General features: G+C 41.8%; 1 protein-coding gene across 1 annotated transcript in view; it reads left to right on the top strand.

Moving 5' to 3' along the window:
* Positions 1–20,254, top strand: part of MEP1B (meprin A subunit beta) — an 82,910-nt gene extending 62,656 nt beyond the window's left edge. The window contains exon 16 of the mRNA XM_047086874.1: positions 20,159–20,254. Within this exon, the coding sequence (XP_046942830.1) occupies positions 20,159–20,254 (96 nt within the window). The remainder of the gene's footprint in view (positions 1–20,158) is intronic.
* Positions 20,255–24,058: the final 3,804 nt, after the last annotated feature.

The following is a 24,058-nucleotide window of genomic DNA, read 5'->3' as shown; positions in this document are numbered from 1 at the left end:
GCACAGGGTTGTTGTTGTCTTATTAATGCCTATTTGTTTATTTTGAGGGGGTGTGTGGGAATAAGCTTAGGAATTCCTGAGCCTGTGCTGATGGGTTAACAAGGCGTAAAGAATTACAAAGCCATAGGAGGCTCACATCCAAGTTTGGCTAAACAAGATGAGGTAAACAGGTATAGAGACGGCAGGGCAAAGGCCCCAATACAAAGGCATATGGGGTAAACAAGATTAGGTATTCAGGACAAAAATGCCCCCAATGTAACATTTATTCACATTTTGAGAGACGGAGCGTGAGCTGGGGAGGAGCAGGGAGAGAGGAAGACACAGAATCCGAAGCAAGCTCCATGCTCCAAACTGACAGCACGGAGCCCGATGCGGGGCTCCATGCGGGGCTCAAACTCAGAAACCATGAGATCGTGACCTGAGCCAAAGATCGTGACCTGATGCTTAACCGACTGAGCCACCCAGGCCCCCAGAAATGGCCTCCAATTTAGTACTATACCAGAAAGCTGCTTTCACGGGAAGGAGGGACCAAATTAGGTAAGCAGGTAAACAGCACTATAGACCGCTGTGGGTAGAAGTTGCCCAGAGCGGAGCTAATTAGAAGAAAGTTGCCTTGTTGACCCTGAGGTAGCGAGCCTTATCTGTCCTATCCCCTAGGCTAGCTAAGATAAACAGACACAGCGCCTCAGGTCTGCTGTTAACCGTCTGCCTGGCGCCAGGATTTTGTTTTATATTGACCTAAACCCCTAACACTGTATATCTTCAAAACCCCCTTTCCCTCACGCCCGTGAGTTAATGTTCACAGATTTATTGTCTCTTTGTGCACGTCCATCACCATGTTTGTAAGCCTTCTGATCCTAATAAACACGTAACAAGGACCCTTACTCGGGGCTCTTGTCTTCTCCCGGACATTAGCCATCTCTTGCATTTAATCCCGTGTCTTGCTTTCTTGCTAGACGAGAAAGAACTCTAGACCCAGAGTCTATGACGGTGGGGTGCAGAGAGAGAGGGAGAGAGAATCCCAAGCAGGCTCTGCACTGTTAGCACAGAGCCCCACGTGGGGCTCAATGTCACAAACCGTAAGATGGTGACTTGAGCTGAAATGAAGAGTTGGACGCTTGGGGTGCCTGGGTGGCTCAGTTGGGATCTCATGGTTCGTGAGTTCGAGCCCCTCATCGGGCTCGCTGCTGTCAGTGCAGAGGCTGCTTCAGATCCTCTGTCTCCCTCTCTGCCCCTCCCCAGCTTGTGCTCTCTCTCTCTCTCTCTGAAAATAAATAAACATTAAAAAACAAAAAAAGAGTCAGACACTTAACCGACTGAGCCACCCAGGTGCCCTGTACGGGTTTTATGTAGACATAAGTCTTCATTTCTCTGGGATACATGCCCAGGATAGCAATTGCTGGGTCATATGGTAGCTGCATGTTTAGTTTTTTAAGACACGGCCAAACTGATTTGCAGAGCGGCTGTGCCATTTTCCATTCCCACAAGCAGCACGTGAGGAATCCAGTTTCTCTGCATCTTCACAAGTTTTTGGTGTTGTCACTATCTTTTTTTTTTTTTTTTACATAGCCTATTCTTTTAAAGTACTTCTAGATTCACAGCAAAACTGAGCAGAGAGTACAGAGTTCCCATATACCTCTTTCCCCCCACGCCCACAGAGTCTCCCACAATCAATGTCACTACAGTGGTAAGTTTATTGCGATCAGTGAACCTACATTGACCAAAGTATGGACCAAAGTCCACACTTTACATTAGGGTTCACTGTTGGTGAACCACTGTTGGTGGTATATATTCGGTGAGTTTGGACAAATGTATAGATGACATGTATCCATTCTCCTGCAGGGTAGTTTCACCACCTGAAAAATCCCTCTGTGCTCTACCTATTTATTCATCCCTCCCTCCACTTAACCCCTGGCAACGATTAATCTTTCTACTGTCTCCATAGCTTTGCCTTTTCCAGAAAGTCATGTAGTTGAAACCATAAAGCATGTAGCCTTTTCAGAGTGATTCCTTTCACTTGTCACTATTTTTTATTTTAGCCACTCTGATAAGTGTGCAGTGGTCTCTCACTGTGGTTTTAATTTGCAGTTTCCTAATGACTAATGACATTGAACATTTATCCATCTATCCGTTTATCTATAGTGTTTTTGAGTGTACCTCTTTGTACAGCTTTTATAATCGTTGCTCTAGGTATTACAATTTTTGTACATAATAATTTACATGAAAGTATATAAAATATGCTTATATTTATATATTAAATGTAGCATATAATTTATGTTCTATGTAATATATACTTATTTATATATTAACATGTATATTTAGAGATAGCTATATAGAAATATATATAAATTCTATTATATATTATTATATTTAAATTATGTATAAGTATATATATGTTACATATAAAATTTAAATTTTTTAAATTTCTATTTACATATATGAAAAAGATGTATACTCACTGGGTAAGATTTCATATAGTTAGTAACGTTTACTGCTTCATTAAGCACATTCTTAAGTAAAAATGGCTTTAAAATCATTTATTTATTTGCTGTGAGTGTGCAACTATAAAAACGGCAAGGACACTTCGGTACCCCTGCCTCGATCTGTGCTAAGACACCAGCAGTTTTACCTATGATTACTTTTTGCTCCTATTTTTTTATTGTGGTAAAATATTTTAAACTATAAAATTCGTGGGGCATCTGGCTGGCTCACCTGGTAGAATATGTGACTGTTAATCTCAAGGCTGCCAGTTCCAGCCCCCGGTTGGGGTAGAGTTTACTTTAAAAATAAATAAATCAATTAATTAATTTTTTAAAAAACCCATAAAAATCACCATTTATCCATTTTAAAATAGTGGTCAGTACTTTCACAACTACCACTCTTTAGTTACAGAATATTCTCATTACCGCCAAAGAAAATCCTATATGCATTAAGCAGTTATTCTCCTTCCTCCTTCCACCCCAGCCCCTGACAACCACTAATCTGCTTTCTGTCTTTATGGATTTGCCTAGTCTGGACATTTTATGTAAATGGAATCAGATGCTATGTGACTTTTGTGTCTGGCTTCTTTCACTTAACACAAGATTTTCAAGGTTCATCCATATTATTTAGCATATATCAATATATCATTTATTTTTTAAAAAATGCCTGTTTATTTATCTTTGAGGAGAGAGAAAGAGAGAGAGAGAGAGAGCACAAGCTGGGGAGGGGCAGAGAGAGAGGGAGACACAGAATCCGAAGCAGGCTCCAGGCTCTGAGTTGTCAGTGCAGAGCCCGATGTGGGGCTTGAACTCACAAACTGTGAGATTATGACACGAGCTGAAATCAGACGCTTAACTGACTGAGACACCCAGGCGCCCCATCCTTTTTATGGCCAAATAATATTCTATTGCATGAATATACCACAATTTTATACATTCATCAGTTGACGGACGTTTGGGTTGTTGACACCTTTCAGCTACTGTGAATAATGCTGCCATGAACATTTTGTACAAGTTTTTGTTCGAACATCTATTGTCATCTCTTTTGGGAATATATGTAGGAGTAGCACTGGTGAGTCACTTGGCAATTCTGTGTTTAACTTTTTGAGGAACTTTCATACTGTTTTCCATGTCAGCTACACCACTTTCACATTCCCATCAGCAACGTATGAGGGGGTCCAATTTCTTCACATCCTCACCAGACTTGTGATTTTCCATTTTGTTGTTTAAAAAAAACCCATAAGAGACTCTTAAATACAGACAATAAACTGAGGGTTGATGGGGAGGGCGGGTAGAGGAGAGGGGAAAATGGGTGATGGGTTTTGAGGAGGGCGCTTGTTGGGATGAGCACTGAGTGTTGTATATAAGTGAGGAATCACGGGAATCTACCTCCCAAAACCAAGAGCACACTGTATACGCTGTATGTTAGCTAACTTGACAATAGATTATATTAGATAAATAAATACATACATATGTACATACACACATACATACATACATAAAAGTAATGTCTACACCTAACATGGGGCCCAAACTCACGACCGTGAGATCAAAAGTTGCATGCTCTACTGACTAAGCCAACCAAGTGCCGTATTTTTCATCTTTAAAAATTTAAAAACTACACCTCGTGGGTGTAAGGTAGACTCTCATCATAGCCTCACAAATACTTTTGCACCAGCAGTTCAAGTGTCAACACAGAAGAGGCAAATAACATTTTAGTATTAATATAACAATATGTTTTATCTCCATGACTCCATGAAAAGATTTGGGAGGCTGTTAGGCATCTGTGGGCCACCCTTTGAAAACAGCTGCACTAGTGAAATGCAGGTAGTGCTTTTGGACTTTTCTGTACACAGTTAGTGATGTTTTAGATGATTTTTCTTGTCTGCTTGCCTTTCACAAAGGCTGAAGGTAGGATAGTGACCTGAGTTTGAGTCCCGGCTAGGTAAATACTAGGTGTGTAATTTTAGGAAAGCTTCCTAATATTTCTGAGCCTCAATTTCCTCAGCCATCAAATGGGGACAATCACTACATATGGGGATTTTTATGTTTTTTAATAAAATAATAAGAGTAAGTTGTCTGGTGCATAGCGGGCATGCAACAAATGGTAGCTATGAAAAGTAGGTAGTGTTAAAAGGGTGATAAAGGGGCGCCTGGGTGGCTCAGTCGGTTAAGCAGCCGACTTCGGCTCAGGTCATGATCTTGCAGTCCGTGAGTTCGAGCCCCGCATCGGGCTCTGTGCTGACAGCTCAGAGCCTGGAGCCTGTTTCAGATTCTGTGTCTCCCTCTCTCTGACCCTCCCCCATTCATGCTCTGTCTCTCTCTGTCTCAAAAATAAATAAATGTTAAAAAAAAATTTTTTTTTTAAAAATTTGATAAAATTTATTATCTAAACGGGACAATTTTGAAGGTGAAGAGAGCTGTCACAAATGACTATGGACAGCAGACTTTCCCTGTCTCAGACAAACTTGGAATAAAAAGAAGTACTGATGAGGTTTTGGAGTGGGGGTGGGGGGAGGGAGGGTCCGGAGCCGACGGCCAAGAAAGAATTCTTGAGACGTCTTTGGTGCAAAAAGGTGATTTTATTAAGGCATGGGACAGGACCCATGGGCAGAAAGAGCTGCACTGGGGTTGTGAGGAGTGACTGATTATAAATTATGGAGTTGGGGGAGGTCAAGGCAAAAGGGAGTTTTCCTGAAGGACTTTCATATGCTAAAGAGGACTCATAAGATACTGGAGGTCTAGCTATTGTGAAGCTAAGGTGGTTTTTCTCTCCAGTAAGGCATTAACATTAAGACAGTAGGGAATTTCTAGAGAAATGTTCTACTCTGTCTGTTTGTCAGTGGGCTGCAAGCCCTAAGTGAATTTTAATTTTATCTACATTTTCTTCTTGTCTTTGTTCCCCACATCACTATGGAGGGGAGGGTGATGTTAGGGATCCAGGAAACTGAGTATATAGGTTTCTGGAGGCTAGGCTACTGATAAGGTTGCCTTTTTCTTGTAAATCATTAAGACGGTTGCAAACTGATGGAGACTCTTGTCCTGCACGACTGATCTCTATCAGTTAACCATTTGTTTTCCCCTTTCCTTTGTTCTTGGGTAGCCAGGAGTGCCTGAGGAATGTCACACACATCCCACCTGGCGGGGAGGGAGGTTGCTAGGAGGTTGTTAGCTTGTGATTTGTCCTCAGCTTGCCTTTGGCTCCCTCATCTGTAGGAAGTCACTTTGGCAACAGAAGAGACAGGGTTGCCCACGTGCCATTGGTTAAGGGTGATAATGGATTTGGGGATTTGTTAAAAGTAGTTTTTTGTTAGGGTCTAATTAGCAAAAGTAGTTACGTAAGTGCTTTTCCTCACAGTACATGTTCGTGGCAGTTTACAATAAAAATCCTTGTTAAGAAAATTCATCTTTAAAGGTTGATCTCCTCGTTGTGGTTTTCTGTGCAGGACCTTGACCATTTGTGTAGCCAGCCTTACTGGTCTCCCACAGCATGGCTCTTGGATGATTAATGCTACCAAGTTACGGGCAAGCTGTTACTGCTCCATAATCAGGAATTCCCAAATTGAGATGGAGATAATTTTTGAGAATTTTATAGTTTTTCATTCTAGAATAGAAGCATCCCTTCCAATTTCTTATATGTAAATGTAATCATACTACTCATATGTAGTGCATGAATATATCATACGGAATAGGGAGTAAACAGGTATACTTTGGTAACATGCCATTCATTAACATCATATGGGCCCGGGGCAGGCTGCCCCAAAATGTGCCACTTTGGCATAAAGATTATTTTGAGTTGAAAGTAATAAAAACCCAACAGATGGAGGAAAAGCTCTCTGCTTCCCCCATAACTGCCTAAATTTATATTGGAAAGAAGAACTGCATCAGGAAGAGAAGTATTAACACAGGCTACTCTTTGCTTGGAATTCATCTGCATAATAGAACAACCTTGTTTTTCCAAAGTGTCATCTTACCTCAAGCCCCCACCTTTTTCCTTAGCTCACACAAGCTTCCTGTTGCCTCATCATCTTTGGAATTTCATGCATATCTGGACTCCCCATACATACACCTTTTGTAAATGTGATTTTCTCCTATTAATCTGTCTCGTGTCAATTTGATTAAGTCAAGCTAGAAGGACCATAATGATGGGGAGAGCAAAGGAAAAAGAAAAATTAAACTTCCTTACAACTTACTGCCCGCTGAAAAGTACTTGAGACAGGCAGCGTGACCCTCCTCAAGGAGCTTAGCTGCCTCGAGGTTAATACTCCGCTAGAGGCAAGAGACAACTTTAGCTTAACACTAGCCCGACCTCCAGGATCCTGTAAGTCGACTTTAACCTATGAAAATCCCTTTGGAAACTTCCTTTGTCTCTATCCCCTCAAGATATATGTTAACAATCATTCTTCAAACATCCACGTCTGATATACATTTAAGGGTCTCATGATTAAGGTTTTACAGACAGTAGTAAATGACCTTATCCTAATAGCAGCTAGCCCCTCAAGGTCCTGGAAACCTTGCTTCCAAATTCCTTAGAGACTTACCCTATCCCTAAACCCCTCCCAACTTGAAAGTGTAGTGGCCAGTCACACACAGAGAGTCGGGACTTTTCTTTCCAGGAAGCAACTTTATTTGTGCCTGCACGGGCTCAGCGGGCTAAGACCCCAAAAGCCTGAGCCCCGAGCGCATCAAGGGGTTGCCTTTTATACCATTTTTGCTCCTTTGTCTCCCATATATGGTAACATACAGTCTGAATGGCCGGTCTATGTGCACATAGCCAGGTCTTGTCTTCCCTTGTCTTGAGGTTTTCACCCCATTCCTTAGGGAGGGGCTCTACCACAAAAGTATATAATCAGATACTCTTCACAACCCCAGTGCAGCTCTTTCTGCCCATGGGTCCTGTCCCCATGCTTTAATAACATCACCCTTTTTGCACCGGAGACATCTCAAGAATTCTTCCTTGACTGTTTGCTCCCAAACCCCAACAATCCACACCAATATGGCAGAAGAAGGTTTTTTTCCCCAACAATATTGTGTAGCCATACTGGGTCCAAATTTTACTTACATACATAAATTAGAAATAAGCCTACCCACCTTGTCCCTCAGGGACAAGGAGACTCGGAGCACCATGAAGCAAGGTTTTAATCGACCTTCCAAGAGGTGGTGTCTGAGGGACAGGCACACTCGGGATAGTTAGAGCAGGCAGTTTATCTCCTAGTGCGCAAGTCCCTCCCCTGGTTCCTCATTGGCTGAGTGCTACAGAGGTTATAGCCTTACCCTGACGTCACCTATGCCCATGTAAGGCAGAAAGTAGTCAGACTGGAACAAATATACATTCCCTGAAGTGATGATGCAGAGACTTTCAGTCCCTCCTCCCTTTGCTCTTTGGTGCATGCTCATTTCAAAGCCCATGAAAATAAGCCCATGAAAAGGAGAGGGGAAGAAAAACCAAGAAGTGAAGTGTCTAAGGGTTTGACACTCCATTGGGGGGTGGATGTGGGGTTCGTAGATATTTCCAGTAGGTTGTAAACCTATTGTTAACTAGACAGCACAGCTTTTATTTGTTATTTCTGAAAATGAATCATCTCCCTTACTTCTCATGCGCACACACACACACACACACACATATATATATATATAGGTAATTTATATATATATATATATATATATAGGTAATTTATATATATATATATATAGGTAATTTATATATATATATATATATATATCATATATTACATATAGTCAATCGTTGGTTACTTAAATGCTCATTGCAGACCAACCCAGGAGGCAGAAACAGCCTCATGAAGATGGATAGCACATAACTTTTGGGACCTTGGAGATCAGCAGGATCAGAGGAACTAAACTTCCTCTTGGTCAGAGGAAGGAAACTAACATTTTGTGGGGAGCCTTACTCAAAGCTCTGCGTAAGCTGTTTCATATATTTAATTCTCAAAAGAGTCCTTTGTGATAGGTGATATTGCTGAGGGACCATAAGGCAAGCAGAGTGCAAAACACAAGCTGGCACAATCCCCCGTCCCCAATGTAGGATATGTGATATTCCTCAGGCACTCCTGGCTGCCCAAAAACAAAGGAAAGAAAAGAAAAATGGTCAGCTGATAGAGATCACAGTCATACTGGACATGAGTCTCCATCAGTTTACAAATGTTTTAGTAAATTACAAGAAAAAGGCAATCTTATCAATAGCCTAATCTCCAGAAACCTATGGACTCAGTTTCCTAGAGCCCCTAATATCACCTTCCCCTCCATAGTGATGTGGGGAACAAAGGCAAGCAGGAAACAGCAGGTAAAATTAAATGTCTTTATAACCTGCAGCCCATTGACAAATACTTGAGGCAAATACAGAGTATAACATTTCTCCAGGAACTCCCAACTGCATAATGTTAATGCCTTACTAGAGGGAAAACAACCTTAACTTGACAATTGCCAGGCCTCTGATATCTTACCAGTCCTCTTTAGCATATCAAAGTCCTTGCGGAGGCCTCCCTTTTGCCTTTACCTCCCCCAGTTCCATAGTATAACCAGTCACTCCGCACAACCCCAGTGCAGCTCTTTCTGCCCATAGGTCCTGTCCCTGTGGACACTCCTATCTCCAGGTAGATAGTGTCAGAATTGAGTTGACTTGCAGGACACCCAGCTGGTATCAGATAATTGCTTAGTGATGTGGGGACACCCTCCTCACTCCCTACATAGCAGAATTGGGAGCAGAATCATTGGTTTGGGAATGTGAGGTAAAATCTGACTTGAAATTTGACTGCGACTACAAAGGAGTGCCTCAGACTGAGCAATTTGCTTTACCAAGGAATGTATTTGACCCGCCAATCCAAGGACTAGGCCTTGGACCTATGGCCTTTTCTCATCTCTGCTTCTAACTACTCTTGACCTTCCTAAGACTTAAGGCCTGGGTTCCAGGTTCTGAAATTCAGTAAGCCCTTTTGTCCCAGAGCTGATGGCCGTTGCAGTTTCTGAAAGAATGTCTTAAGATCTTCGCCCTGCTCCCTATCCAGCCACACCCATGTACACAGAACCAAGAGGTCTCCCAGAGGCTTAGGAGAGGCATACATGGGCAGGAGTAGGAGAAAGAGGGGAGGGTACAGTATTTCCTTTCTAATTTTTTTTTAATAAATGTTTTATTTATTTTGGAGAGAGAGAGAGAGAGAGAGACAGAGTACAAGTGGCAGAGGGGCAGAGAGAGAGAGGGAGACACAGAATCTGAAGCAGGCTCCAGGCTCTGAGCTGTCAGCACAAAGTCCAATGCGGGGCCCGAACTCACGAACCGTGAGATCATGACCTGAGCCCGAGTCAGACACTCAACCGACTGAGCCACCCAGGTGCCCCTCTAATTTTTTTTTTTTAAGTAAGCTTTACACCCTATGTGAGGCTTGAGCTCATGACCCTGAGCTTTACCGACTGAGCCAGCCAGGTGCCCCTCCTTTTTAATTTTTTAAGTGACTAGATTCTTCACATGTGTTCCAGTAACTACATTATGACATCCATCTATACTGTAAGGAGACATTTTAAAAAGGAATCTTGGGTACCTTTCATTAAACGACCTCAAGTGTAAATAGTTTAGCATTGAGTCAGCTATCTGGGTTTTTAACATTTTCCTTTTCTAAATATTTTCAACATTACATGATCTTTGGGGTTTAATTGCATTCTTACTCTAACATCATGATAGAGAGATTTAATTTTTTGTCATTGTCTTCTGATAACTGCATAACAAATAAAGCAAAAATCACCCCCGAGTCCTCAAGAACTTACCTATTCTGCATAAATACCTTTAGATCAAAGATTTCCCCTCTGTGGGAAGAAACCTTAATGCCATAAACCTTAATGACATGAATCTTAATGACAGTGACTTGGTACACCCCGAAGCAGATAGGATTATGAAACATTTCTTTTTAGATGGAGCCTAGGAAAGTTATCTCAGGTAACGAACACGAACGCTGGGATTGTCAGGATGGCACTGATAAGGCGGGCTGTACTGTCAGCAATCGACACCGAACACTTCTTATCTGTCAGCCGTAGCCATAGACACACCCTAGTCACAAGGAAGTTCTTGGCTTCCGTAGTTTGGCAGTGTTTCCTGAATTAATTTTCAGCCTCCTCTGAAAACTCCCAAGCCTATTTTAGGGTACTATAAAAAATGAAGTTAATATCAGAAAAGGGCTGACTACATTTCTCTCCTTGCAAGCTCTGACAGTCCCAAGAAACTTCTATATTTTCTATCCTTAATCTTGTCTCCGAGCTTTTGGCTGCTGCTGCCGCCTCTCTGTCTGTTTTTCTCTCGGTATGGCTTCGTGGACCATTTATAATGACAATAGGAGAAGGAACAGGTAAAGGAAAAGCTAAAGAATGATGGCTCTGAGTGACAGAATGGGAGTATTTTCTGGAGATAATGCCATGAGATCTCATTGACTCATAAGCCATGTGATATGCCAACCTACAGGAGCTTACAAAAAGGACTCTCCATTAAAGAGAACTCAGTTAGGGGCGCCTGGGTGGCGCAGTCGGTTAAGCGTCCGACTTCAGCCAGGTCACGATCTCGCGGTCCGTGAGTTCGAGCCCCGCGTCGGGCTCTGGGCTGATGGCTCAGAGCCTGGAGCCTGTTTCTGATTCTGTGTCTCCCTCTCTCTCCGCCCCTCGCCCGTTCATGCTCTGTCTCTCTCTGTCCCAAAAATAAATAAACGTTGAAAAAAAAAATTAAAAAAAAAAAAAAAAAGAGAACTCAGTTAAACAGGCCACTTTCTCCAGATGTCACTACTGGGCTTTGATCTCCCAGCTAGTAAAATGCTCCAGCTGAGATTTGATCATCACGTTCTGACCCAAGAGTCCATCCATTTAACCACTGTGACTTGCAGAGTCTGTGAGAAGTGAGAAAGAAATTGCAGTTGTCTTTAAAGACAATACGATCACTGCTGATTAGTCACGAACATTCCAGTGGCATTCCAGGGATGTGAGAAAGAGAAACTCCAGAAACAGTGAAGTTGAAACTCGACCTTTGGCTGTAGAATTCAGGACTCCTTGGGTTATGTATGAAGAAGTTTCAAGTTTGCCTCACCAGATGGGGACTTGATTGGCTTGAAATTCTGATCTTGGGGAGGCTGGGGCTCAAGCTGGCCCCAGGAACGACAGGAATCAGAAACATGTAAGCCACCAGGGCTTCCTCTACTCCTGGGCTCTCCCATCTCTGTCTCTGTCTCTGTCTCTCTCTCTGTTGGCTTTATTCCACCAAACCAGCCTCCTCTCTGTAGCAGGAGATGTAGCACCCAGTGGTGCCAGCCTCAGGTGCTAACAACTCGGCCACACACAGGGTGTGGTGCTTTCTGCCTCTGGCCGCATTCTGAAGCATTCCTGGGAAGATTCGTTCCTTTCCCTGGGTTAGGGTAGGTGTCAGTTTCTTGTAGCCATGGGTAAAGTGTTGCGATTGGTTCATTTTGGCTCAAGTGCACACTCCTGTGGCCAAGGAGGGGGTGGAAACATAGCTGCTGGGAAATCACCTTGTGTTGGATGCCCACTTTTTTCATTATTAATTTTTAAAATGTTTATTTATTTCTGAGAGAGAAAGAGAAAGAGAGAGAGAGACAGAGTGCGAGTGGGTAGGGTCATAGAGAGAGAGGGAGACACAGAATCCGAAGCAGGTTCCAGGCTCTGAGCTGTCAACACAGAGCCTGACGGGGGGCTTGAACTCGTGAAAACCGTGAGATCGTGACCTGAGCCAAAGTCAGATGCCTAACCGACAGCCACCCAGGCACCCCCTGGATGACCACTTTTTCATGTCATTTCATTTATTTCATTTCATTTCATTTCAATTATTTTTTACTTTGTGAGAGAGAGAGAGCAGGGGAGGGAGGCAGAGGGAGAGTGAGAGAGAATCTTAAGTAGGCTCGGTGTTCAGTGCAGAGCAAGATACCAGGTTGGATTCCATGGCCTGAGTGTCCTACTCAATTTCTGCTTGGGTCGTGATCTCACAGTTAGTGAGTTTGAGCCATGCGTTGGGCTCTGCGCTGGCAGTGGGGAGCTTGGTTGGAATTCTTTCTCTCCTCTTTCTCTGCCCCTCCCCTGCTCACACACACACTCTCTCTCTCTCTCTCTCTCTCTCTCTCAAAATAAACAAATAAACAATAAACATTAAAAAAAAAGAAAGGAAGGAGGATTTTTTTTTTTAAAGGAAGGAGAATTTTTTTTAAAAAAGAAGGGAAAAACCAGAAAGCTAGGGGCACTTGGCTGGCTCAGAAAAGTGTGTGTCTCTTGATCTTGGGGTCATGAATTTGAGCCCCCACATTGGGTGTAGAGATTATTTAAAAAAATAAACTTTAAAAAAACCCATAAAATATGCCTTAAAAAAAAAAGAGGGATGCCTGGTGGGCTCAGTCAGTAGAGCATATATCTCTTGATCTCAGGGTTGTGAGTTCGAGCCACACATTGGTTATAGACATTAAAAAATCTTAAAAGAAAACAACAAACCTATTAAAAATTGTTAGAGGTAATAAGTTCTTAAAATTGTATATATAAAAAAGTATACAAGATTATTTGTACATTTGAATGCCATAATGCTACATGGGTTCTGTACCCAATTTCAATTCGTGTGTGTGTGTGTCTGTATAGAGAGGGGGAATTTCCCCCACAAGCAAACAATTTTCAAAACAAGAGCTAGTGTCCTAGAATTCAACTCAGTTCCCACACTATCTATCCAGAGACAGCATCAGATTCCACAGGTGAAGGCCTCAGTCCTACAACACCACTCCTCACCCCTCACTTCAGATGCCGGTGGAAAGCCCAGGTTGATTCTTGTGCTTCCCATGAGGGGCTATAGATTGGATGTTCCCATACCCCCAGTCATGCTTTGGGTTTGGTTAACTTGCTAGAGTGTTCACAGAACTCAAAGAAATATTTTACTTATGAGGTTCCTGGTCTATTATAAAAAAACATAACTCAGGAACTGCCAGATGGAAGAAATGCCAAGGTCAAGGTATGTAGGAAGGGGTGTGGAGCTTCCATGCCCTGTCTGGCCACACCACTCCCTCTGTGCCAGGTTCACCAACCCAGAAGATCTCCATACTGTGTCATTTTGGGTTTGTATGGAGGCTCCATTATGTAGGCACGGTTGATTAAATCACTGGCCAATGATGACCGAACTCAAATTCCAGGCCCTCTCCCTTCGCCAGAAGTGAGGGGAGGGGTGGGACTGAAGGTTCCAACCCGCTAATCACAAAGTTGGTTTCCCTGGCAATAAGCCCCACCCTTACGTGTTTCCAAAACCCAGTTGTGCTGGAAAGGGTCTTCTTACAAATAGAACAAAACACCCATTTCACTGTGATGACTCTAAAGCAATTTCAAGAACTGAGGACAAGAGATCAAATATTATGACAAAAAAACACTCCTGTTGCTCTTATCAGCTCAAGAAATTCCAAGGGTTTTGGGTGCTCCGAGTCATGAACCATGGACAAGGACCAAATATAATGAGAAATATATTTTGGTTATTTAGATGATTTCTTATGAATCATAATATCACTGATTTCTTTTTTTTTTTTTTTTTTGCTTGTGCAAATATTGAATTATTGAGGATTAACTCAGGGCACACAACATTTAAGAAAATCATAAAATTGTGGGGTGCCTGGGTGGCTCAGTCAGTTGAGCGTCTGACTTCGGCTCAGGTCATGATCTCACGGTTTGTGAGTTCGAGTCCCACATTGGGATCACTGCTGTCAGCGTGGAACCCGCTTTGGATCCTCTATCCCTCTCTCTCTCTGCAACTCCTCTGCTCACACTCACTCTCTCTCTCAAAAATAAATAAATATTTTTTAAAAAAAGAGAAAATGATAAAATTGTAACATGAAAAATAAAAGAGGACAAGAGTAAACAGACAGATATATAATATTCCCAGTTGAGAATTTTTTTGTAAGTTTATTTATTTATTTTGAAGGGTGGAGAGGGGCAGAGACAGAAGGAGAGAGAGAAAATTCCAAGCAGGCTCCTCATTGTCAGTGTGGAACTCACAAACTGTGAGATCATGACCTGAGCAGAAATCAAGAGTAGGACACTTAACTGACTGAGCCACCCAGGTGCCCCATCCCAGATGAGAATGTTAAATTACAGAAGACAATAATTCCTAACGGGATGTAATACATAGGTTTATGCATTATTGATGCATTATCAATGGAAGTTGTAACGGAATAGAAAATAGAACTTGACAATTTGATAGTCACCTGGAGGACCAAAGAACTCAAAATGAATTTATAAATATGTACATATTTACATAAAACTGTTCTGTCATATTTGAAACATTTTAGAAAGTAATAAAAACCAAAACATTATAGTACTAGGTTAACAGAAGATAAATTGCCCGGGGGATTCTATTCCACTGTTCATATATTATAAAATTAATGTCTGATGAAACAGAAGCAATATGACAACTGGAGAAAGAGGCTATGGGGGTGGGGGGAGGGGGCAGTGGTTGGTAATTCTGCTCTCAGCTCGCCTCTCTGCCTCCCTGTCTCCAGGCCTGAGCTCCTGCCATTCACTTGGCTAAGTGCTCTTACGGCCTGCCAGGTGTCTTTCTTCTCTACCCGCAAATCATTGTGTTGCCCTGTCTGGTATCCGGCCAGAAAGTGGTATTATCTTGTGGGGTGCTGGCTGTAGTTGGGAGATCCATATTGCACGTTCTAGCCCAGCTTCATCACATAGAGACATTGGGAGTATTAGACACCTACTCGATTCTGTCAAAGCAGGACTTTCTTTCTTTAAAAGAATTTTTTTTTAACATTTATTTTTGAGAAACAGTGTGAGTGGGGGAGGGGCAAAGAGAGGCAGATGGAGAATCCAAAGTGGGCTTCGCACCGTCAGTGCAAAGCCTGATGTGGCGCTCGAACTCTCGAGCTGAGATCATGACCTGAGCCGAAGTCAGACGCTCAACTGACGGAGCCATCCAGGCGCCCTCCAAAGCAGGACTTTCTCACCTGCAGTTTCTTGTAGCAGGTTCCAAGTTCCTGAGTTCTTGTTCCAAGTTCCTTGGGAGCCTGAGGTAGAAGGGAAGGCTTGGATGGGTATGGCTGATAGAAGTGGATTGAGAATTCCTGATTCTCTAAGACTATAGTCGGAGAATATAGTACAGTACATTCTGTAGATATAGTGTATATATCTATATTATCTATTGCCAAATAATTACTAAATAAAAATTATTGTGGTAACTGGATATCAGGATATGGAAAAATTAATGTAGATTTATACTTATTCTATATGCTGCAAAGAATTTGAAACTTCACAGGCCCGAATATTAAAAAATACATGAAAAACTGGAAGAAAACAGAATAGCATGTGAAATGTGTGCGATGCCTTAGCCTGGGCAGTAAAAATGAAGTCTCATTAAGAGTAACCTCAGCATAACAAAGGCCATACACGACAAGCCCGCAGCTAACACCGTACTCAGTGGTGAAAGATTGAAAGGTTTTCCTGTGAGATCAGGGATAAGACAAGGATGCCTACTCTTGCCACTCCTAGTCAACATAGTACTGGAGTCTTAGCCTGAGCAATCATGCAGGCTAGAAAAAACTAAAAGGCAGTCACATAAGAGAGGAAGAAGTAAAATTGTCTCTGTTTGCAGATGGAGTGGTCCTAATTACAGAAAATCCTAAAGACTCCACCAAAATAAACCTGTTAGAACTAATAAATGAATTTGGTAGAGTTGCAGGATACAGAATTAGCATACATTTCTCAACAGAAATCAGTTGAGGTTCTATATACTAACAATGAAATATCTGAAAAAATGAAGAAAAAAATAAAGAAAACAATTTCATTTGTGATAGCATCAAAACAATAAAGGACGTGGGAATAAATTTTAACCAAAGAAGTAAAAGATTTGTACACTGAAAACAATAGGACTTTGACCCCCCCCCAAAAAAGTCCTTTTTTTGACAAGAGCAATTTGAAGAAGACACAGATAAATGGAAAGATAGTACTCACAGATCAGAAGAACTAAAATTGTTAAGATGTACATACCTTCCAAAGCCATCCATAGATCCAATGTAATCCCTGTCAAAATTCCGGTTGCATACTTTACAGACATTGAAAAACAATCCTAAAACTCATATAGAATCACAAAAGACTAAAAGTAGCCAGAGCAATCATGAGAAAGAAGAACAAAGCTGGAAGCATCACACTTCCTGTTCCGAATTACATGATAAGGCTAGAGTAATCAAAACAGTACGGTACTGTCTTCGAAACACAAACATAGACTGGGGCGCCTGGGTGGCACAGTAGGCTAAGCATCCAAATCTCGATTTTGGCTCAGGTCATGATCTCACAGTTTCTTGAGTTCAAGTCCTGAGTCGGGCTCTGTGCTGACAGCTGGGAGCCTGCTTGGGATTCTCTCTCCCTCTCTGTCTCTCTCTCTGCCACTACCCCATTCACACTCTCTCTTAACATAAATAAATAAATAAATAAATAAATAAATCAACTTAAAAGAAAACCAACAGCAGATACATAGACAAATGGGATAGAGAGCCCAGAGATACATCCTGGCATATATAGTCAGCTAATATTTGACATGGTAGTCAAGAATACTCAATGGGGATGGAAGAGTCTCGTCAATAGATGCTGCTGGGCAAACTGGATAATCACATGTGAAAAGATGAAATTAACCCCCTTACACCACTCACAAATATTAACTCTAAGTGGATTAAAGACTTAAATGTAAAACCAGAAACTGTAAAACTCCTAGTAGAAAACATAGGGAAAAGTGTTCTTGACATTGGTTGCAACAGGTTTTTGGATATGACATCAAAAACACAAAACACACACACACACACAAAAACAGACAAAAATGAACAAGTAGGATCATATCAAACTAAAAAGCTTCTGCACAGTAAATGAAACAATCAATGAAATGAAAAGGCAACCTATGAAGTAGGAGAAAATATTTGCAAACTATCTATCTGATAAGGGGTTAATATCCAAAATATATAAGGAACTCATACAACCCAATAGCAAAAAAAAAAAAAAAAAAAAACTAGATTAAAAAATGGGCGGGGGATCCAAAGAGACACTTCTCTAAAGAAGACACACAAATGGCTAACAGGTACACAAAAAGATGTCCAGCATCACTAATCATCAGGGAACTGCAAATCAAAAGCATAATGAGATATCACCTCAGACCTGTTGCAGTGGTTGTTATTAAAAAGAAAAGCAATAACAAGCGTTGGCAAAGATGTGGAGACAAAGAAACCCTCGTGCACTGTTGGTAGGAATGTAAATCGGTGCAGCCACCATAGAAAACAGTATGGAGGTTCCTCAAAAAATAAAAACATAGAACTACCATGTGATCCAACAATCCTATTTCTGGATATATATCTAAAGGAGATGAAATCAGGATCTCAAAAATACATCTGTACTCCCATGCTTGTTGCAACATTGCTTACAATAGTTAACATATGGAAATGACCAAAATATGGAAATGAATGGATAAAGAAGATACGATATAGATGTACAATGGATTATTCAGTAATGAGAAAGAAAGAAATCCTGCCATGTGCACCATCATGGATGGATCTTGAGGATATAATGCTAAGGGAAAAGCAAACACCACATGATTTCACTTATGTATGGAATTTAAAAATTGCAAACTCAGGGCGTCTGGCTGGCTCTTAGAGAGCACGTGACTCTTGATCTCAGGGTTGTGAGTTCGAGCTCCATGTTGGGTGTAGAGATTATTTAAAATAAAATCTTTAAAATAAAAATAGTAAGGCTGAACTCATAGAAACAGGGAGTAGAATTGTCGCTACCAGGGACCGGGAGGTGGGGGGAAAAGGGGAGATGCCAGTCAAAGGATACAAACCTCTAGTTATAAGAAGAATAAGTCCTGGGAATACAATGTACAGCATAGTGACTATAGTCAACAATATTGTATTGTGATACCTTAAGGTTGCTAAGAGAGTAGATCTTAAGTGTTCTCATATACACACAAAAATGGTAACAACGTGAAGGTGTTAACCACCTTTCTTGGGGTAAACATTTTGCAATATATACATGCATCAAATCATCACGTTGTATACCTTAACCTTACACAATGTGATCTGTCCATTTTATCTCAATAAAACTGGAAAAGAAGCAAAAGGATAAAAGCAATAAATTGTATTTTTCAGTCTTTTGTCCCCATCTGCTTATGTGAGACCTCCCGGCACTTCTAAGTCCTCTACAATAATTTTGAGAATTTCCAGGGGTTTTCTCACAAGAACTCAATTACATATGGCACCCATCATTCAGCCATACCTGCTCCGGCTCCTATCACTGTTCCTTCTGCTGTTATGCATATGTTGATATCCTACCTTCCAGTACCCCAGAACATGACCTTATTTGAAAACAGTGTTTGTAGATGTAATTAGTTACATCTAGTTAGGGTGAGGTCATACTGGAGCAGGGTGGGCTCCCTAATCCAATATGACTGGTGTCCTTATAAAAAGGGGAAATTTAGGGATGTCTGGGTGACTCAGTTGGTTAAGCATCTGACTCTTGATCTTGGCTTAGGTCATTCATGATCTCATGGTTTACGAGATTGAGCCCTAAGTCAGGCTCTGTGCTGGTATCGTGGATCCTGCTTGGGATTCTCTCTCTCCCTCTCTCCCCTTCTCCTTCTTTCCCCCTTTCCCTTTCCTGCTCGTGCGCTCTCTCAGAATAAATAAATAAACTCTAAAAAACATATTTAAAAAGAGGAAATTTGGACACAGAAATGCACACAGGGAGAATATCACATAAAGATGAAGGCACAGATGGGAGTGATGGTTCTACACACCAAGCACCAAAGATTGCAGCAAATCACCTAGGGAGGGAGAGGCACAGAACATACTCTCTCTCATAACCCTCTGAAGGAAACAGCCCTGCCTGCACTGTGCTCCTGGAATTCTAGCCCCCGGACCTGCGAGACGATATATTTCTGTTATTTAAGCCACCCCGTTTGAGGTGCCCTATTACATCAGTCCTAGGAAACTAATACACTTGACAAGTCCTTTCTGGAATGTAAATGCTGCTAAGGCAGACACCAAATGTGCCTTGTCATTGTGTTACCAGGGTCTGTGCACAGTCACTCTTTATTGAGTGAAAGCCTAAGTCCCTGCTAGTGCTGCTGTGGTGCCCACAGACTCTGGTGGGGCGGGGCAGCTGTGTCACGGTGGCCAAGCTGTGACGTTGTGCGGGGCCAGGAAATGGCTGTTGTGAGGTTATCCTTTATTGGAGGCTTGCTGCTGCTGCTGATTGCTAGAGCTTCCCCAGGTTCTCTGAAACCATGCCAGATGGCGTAGCAGTGTTACCAGTCTTGTGTAGGGATCTTATATAAGGATCATCATTTTGTTTTTTCCTTTGCATTTGTGTTTTTCCTAAGGCTTTGATACGAATCCATCAAAGCATCCCGGGGGGGGGGGGAATATTGGACTCACTCATCATGTGCAGAACTCAAGATACTGCTTCGCCCCTAAGAAACCTGGTACTGTTTCTTTTTTAACCAGTCACAGAGTCTGATTGCTGAGCCCTCAGGGTTCAGCAGGTGCCTTGGTGGCCATCGGTGACAGCCTCTTGATTGGCCCATCCCACCTGCCCTCCCCACTTACTCTATTATATCTGATTTACCAGTGAGGACTGTCTCAGTGAAGCTGTGGTCCCAACTCATATTTCAGCTCCCGAACGTGTCCTTGCGGGATGGTACTACAGTGTCTTATGTCTATGAGTTCACCAAGAACCTCTTTTCAACGTCTACTACTGAATGCAACTAACCACACAATCCAATTCATCCATCCATCCATTCGTTCAATAAATACTTTCAAACTGAAAAGTTTTGGTTCTTAAAATGGGGAGCTTCATCACCTAGAAGCTGGCAGCGAATGTATGTATAGTAAGTACTTTGGGACCTCAGCATACCAGAGATAGGCTATGTTAATTGATTGACTAATTTCATTGGCTTGTATTTGAATTTAGAGTCTTTTTTTATTTTGTTTTTTATGTTTTATTTATTTGTTCTTGAGAGAGAGAGAAAGAGAGAGCGAGGGAGAGCATGAGGGAAGGGCAGAGAGAGAGAGAGGGAGAAAGAGAGAACCTCAAGCAGGTTCTGCACTGTCAGCACAGAGCCTGACACCGGGCTCGAACTCACAAGCCTCGAGGCCATGGCTCGAGCCGAAATCAAGAGTCAGATGCTCAACTCACTGAGCCACTCAGGGGCCTCTGAATTTAGTCTTACAAAATGCCTATGTAACTCAACATGTGAAGTGACATAATGCTTATTGAGATTTATGGAAACCGTCCAGTATTCTTACCCATGGAATTCTTATCTGTATCATTTTACCAGCAGCCCCTATCTGTCTTTTTTGACAGCAAACTGAGAGGGACTTAGAAATGAGAAAGAAAAGGCGTACATCTATAGAAATATGGGTTATTGGTATCTTTTGAAAAAACTCATGCTAAAAATTCTATTTTTCTCCTTCTGTTCAAATCCAATTGTCCATCTGCTCTGCGTTCCTTGCTTCCCTATGGCTCACTTTGCACCTTTTCCAGGGTTTATTCACACTTGTCATTCAGTCATCTGTCCCTTCAAATCAGCAACAGCCACGGTCTTATTTAACAGCGAGATGACAGGCTGTTCCTCTGGCTTTCATGTAGGCTAATTTGCACGATCTGCAGTCCTCTGTTTATTTTATTTTCATTTTCAGCCTTCTGCGGATGTTATCTCCTAGCACAGCAGAGGACGTTTTTGTTTTCAAGCTCAGAGCAACAGATGCTCTGTTGATTTTCCCATAGAGAAGGCAACCAGCAAAACTAGAAGCATGGCGGCTTTGGGGGGCTGGGTGAGCCCGCCGGTAGAGCATGCTTCTGTGACAGCAGGGAAGCTCTCTCTGACCTCTTTTCGATTTTGAGTGCTGAAAACGCAAGTGCAGAGAGGCACAATCTTTTAAAACACGGGATGTTTGCATAAAAATGTTTTGGAACGCATGGTAGGATGCTGGATTTAAGGATTCTTGTGGTTCCTAGTCAGCTTTACATACATTCCTAGCCTCTCCGTCATCTCCCCTCTTCCCATCCCATTCCAAGTGCTTAGAACTACTCAGTAAATATTTGTGGAACTGAGTTGAATAGATTAGCACAATTGAATAGATTAGCAAGGTAAAAAGATAACAACACATTTCAAAGAATTATTTTTTAGAAAGAAGCTTTAAAGTACAGACAATATTTCATTTGGATCATTGCTAGCCTAAATAATATTTAGGGTACTTTTTCCACTTGCCTATCGAATATAACTGTGCCATTTTCCCTCTTCTCAGAATGGCAGTCCTTCTGTGTGGCCAAAAGATGTTAGGGAATAAGCAAAACACATCATCCCAAATTTTAGTTTTTCATGACATTTGAACTAGAAAACCATAAACTTATAGCAAAAAGACAACACTGTCTATAATCCAGAATATATTTAATTTGCTTCATATTCCACCCACTTTTCTGTATCGTCTATATCTACATCTATATTATAGATATAGGTAGTATCTATCTATCTATCATCTATCTATATTTTAGAGAGAAGAGAGAGTATAAGCAGGAGAGGGAACAGAGAGAGAGAGAGAGAATCTGAAGCAGGCTCCATGCTCAGCCCATGGGATCATGACCTGAGTCGAAATCAAGAGTCAGACACTCAACAGACTGAGCCACCCAGGCATCCCTATTCAAAAATATTTTTAAGCACACTTTTTCAAAAAAATGTTTATTTATTTATTTTGAGAGAGAGAGAGAGAGCGAGAGAGCATGCATGTGCATGAGCAGGGGAGGGACAGAGAGAGAGAGAGAGAGAGAGAGAGAGAGAATCCCAAGCAGGCTCCATGCTGCCAGCACAGGGCCCCACCCAGGATTTGATCTCACGAACCATGAGATTGTGACCTGAGCTGAAATCAAGAGTTGGATGCTCAACCAAGTGAGCCACCCAGGCGCCCCCCATTTTTTTTAAGCATACTATTCTAGGCACTGGGGATACAGCAAACAACAACACAAAGTCCTGGCTTTCTTTGAACCTACGGGCAATGCTTAAAACCACAAGAGAAACAGTAGGTTTTGACAAATGTTAGCAAAGTTTATGTAAAAGAGAGTGGCCGACCAGGTGGCTACTTTATTTAGGATGTCTAGTAAAGTCTCTTGAAGGTGACAATTGAGTGGAAATCTGAATATGTCACAAGACCAAATGTGGGAGATACTATGGAATACTTGGAAGCAGGTATTCTTTAGGAATATTTTCGAAAGAGTCCTTAAAATGACCATTCGAGGGAAGGGTTGAAATCTGAAGTCCTGCTCTCAAAAACTCCACCACTGTTCTCACCTGTGTGATATGTTTCTCCTCTGAATCTCCCGCCTGGTACTTTCTGGGGGTGCCCTCTCAACATTTGGCTTACACATCTGTCATAGAGCCTAGAGCGCTTTGATGCACTGATTTGCACACGTGTATCTTCTTGCTTTCCCTGTAAACCTGAGGATAAGCTTTGTGTCTTCCACTTTTTATCTGTGGCTGGCGATTCCTGGCATGGAGTAAGAAGTTAAGAATTGCATATGCAATGAATATATTTGTCTCATCTCCACAGCTTCCACAGAAAGGCAGACCTTGAATCACATGAATTTTTGTACCCCCCTGAGTGCCCACCATCCAGAGGCCATGTTGTTAATGGTAGGTCAAGAGCTGCCAATGGTGGGTTCGTAGATAAAAGCACTCAAAGCCCTTGCTTAAACCCCACTTGACCTTTGTGTCTTTGCTCGAAGGGCAAAATGGAAAGATGGGCAACCACCGAGAGGGAGATTGAAACAATAGTCCACCTTTCAAGGGTGTTTGTTGGATTATTGACTAGATCAACGTAGGGCTAGATAAAATGGGGAGGGGTAAGGTGAGAAGTGGGGAATTGGGGGAAGGCGATTGATGTATTGGACACAGGGTATTTGTTAAAAAGGTCAAATGATACTCTCAAGGATAAAAAATGTTTCTAGTAAAAGGCAATGCACTGTTTTATACGGGAAAAAGATGACACTGTAATTGTGTTAGTTTGGCTTTTTGTTTTCTTGCTAATATTACATCACTGAGTCACACAAGCATGGTGAGGAGGGGACAATAAAAATAAGTTATCAATGCACTATTAACTCAGCGTGCTCTTACCTATTAATAAGACATTGATGTCTCCTCTTATGCGTGTCCCATCGAGAAGCACTTTCTCATTACCTCCAAGCAGCATACACAAAATGGCTTTTCTAATATACTCATGCCTGTGGATGCTTGGTGCTAAAGACTTGTTTAAATGGTCAAAGATATCCTATTTAAGAAACAGGAAACACTTACATTGCACATTATCAACATTAGAATAGGATCTCATTATCCATTAGCTGGTATTTGTGCGATTTATAACTCACTTTAGATTGAGTTTTGCAGAATTTCATGATCTTTGCCACATCATCAGCTGAAAACGTAGGTGCTATGTCTTTGCTCATCACTTTGATATTATTAGCCGGGATTATGGCCTTGTGTTTTCTAGGCTGCAGAGATCTTTTAAGAGATGCTGCTAATT

Source organism: Lynx rufus, unplaced genomic scaffold (assembly GCF_022079265.1).
Source record: "Lynx rufus isolate CCGP_SWC_20201006 ecotype Redwood Valley unplaced genomic scaffold, mLynRuf1.p SCAF_22, whole genome shotgun sequence".
NCBI classification, from domain to species: Eukaryota; Metazoa; Chordata; class Mammalia; order Carnivora; family Felidae; genus Lynx; species Lynx rufus.
The sequence above is the reverse complement of the archived record's forward strand: the minus strand, read 5'-3'. Positions and strand labels throughout refer to the sequence as shown.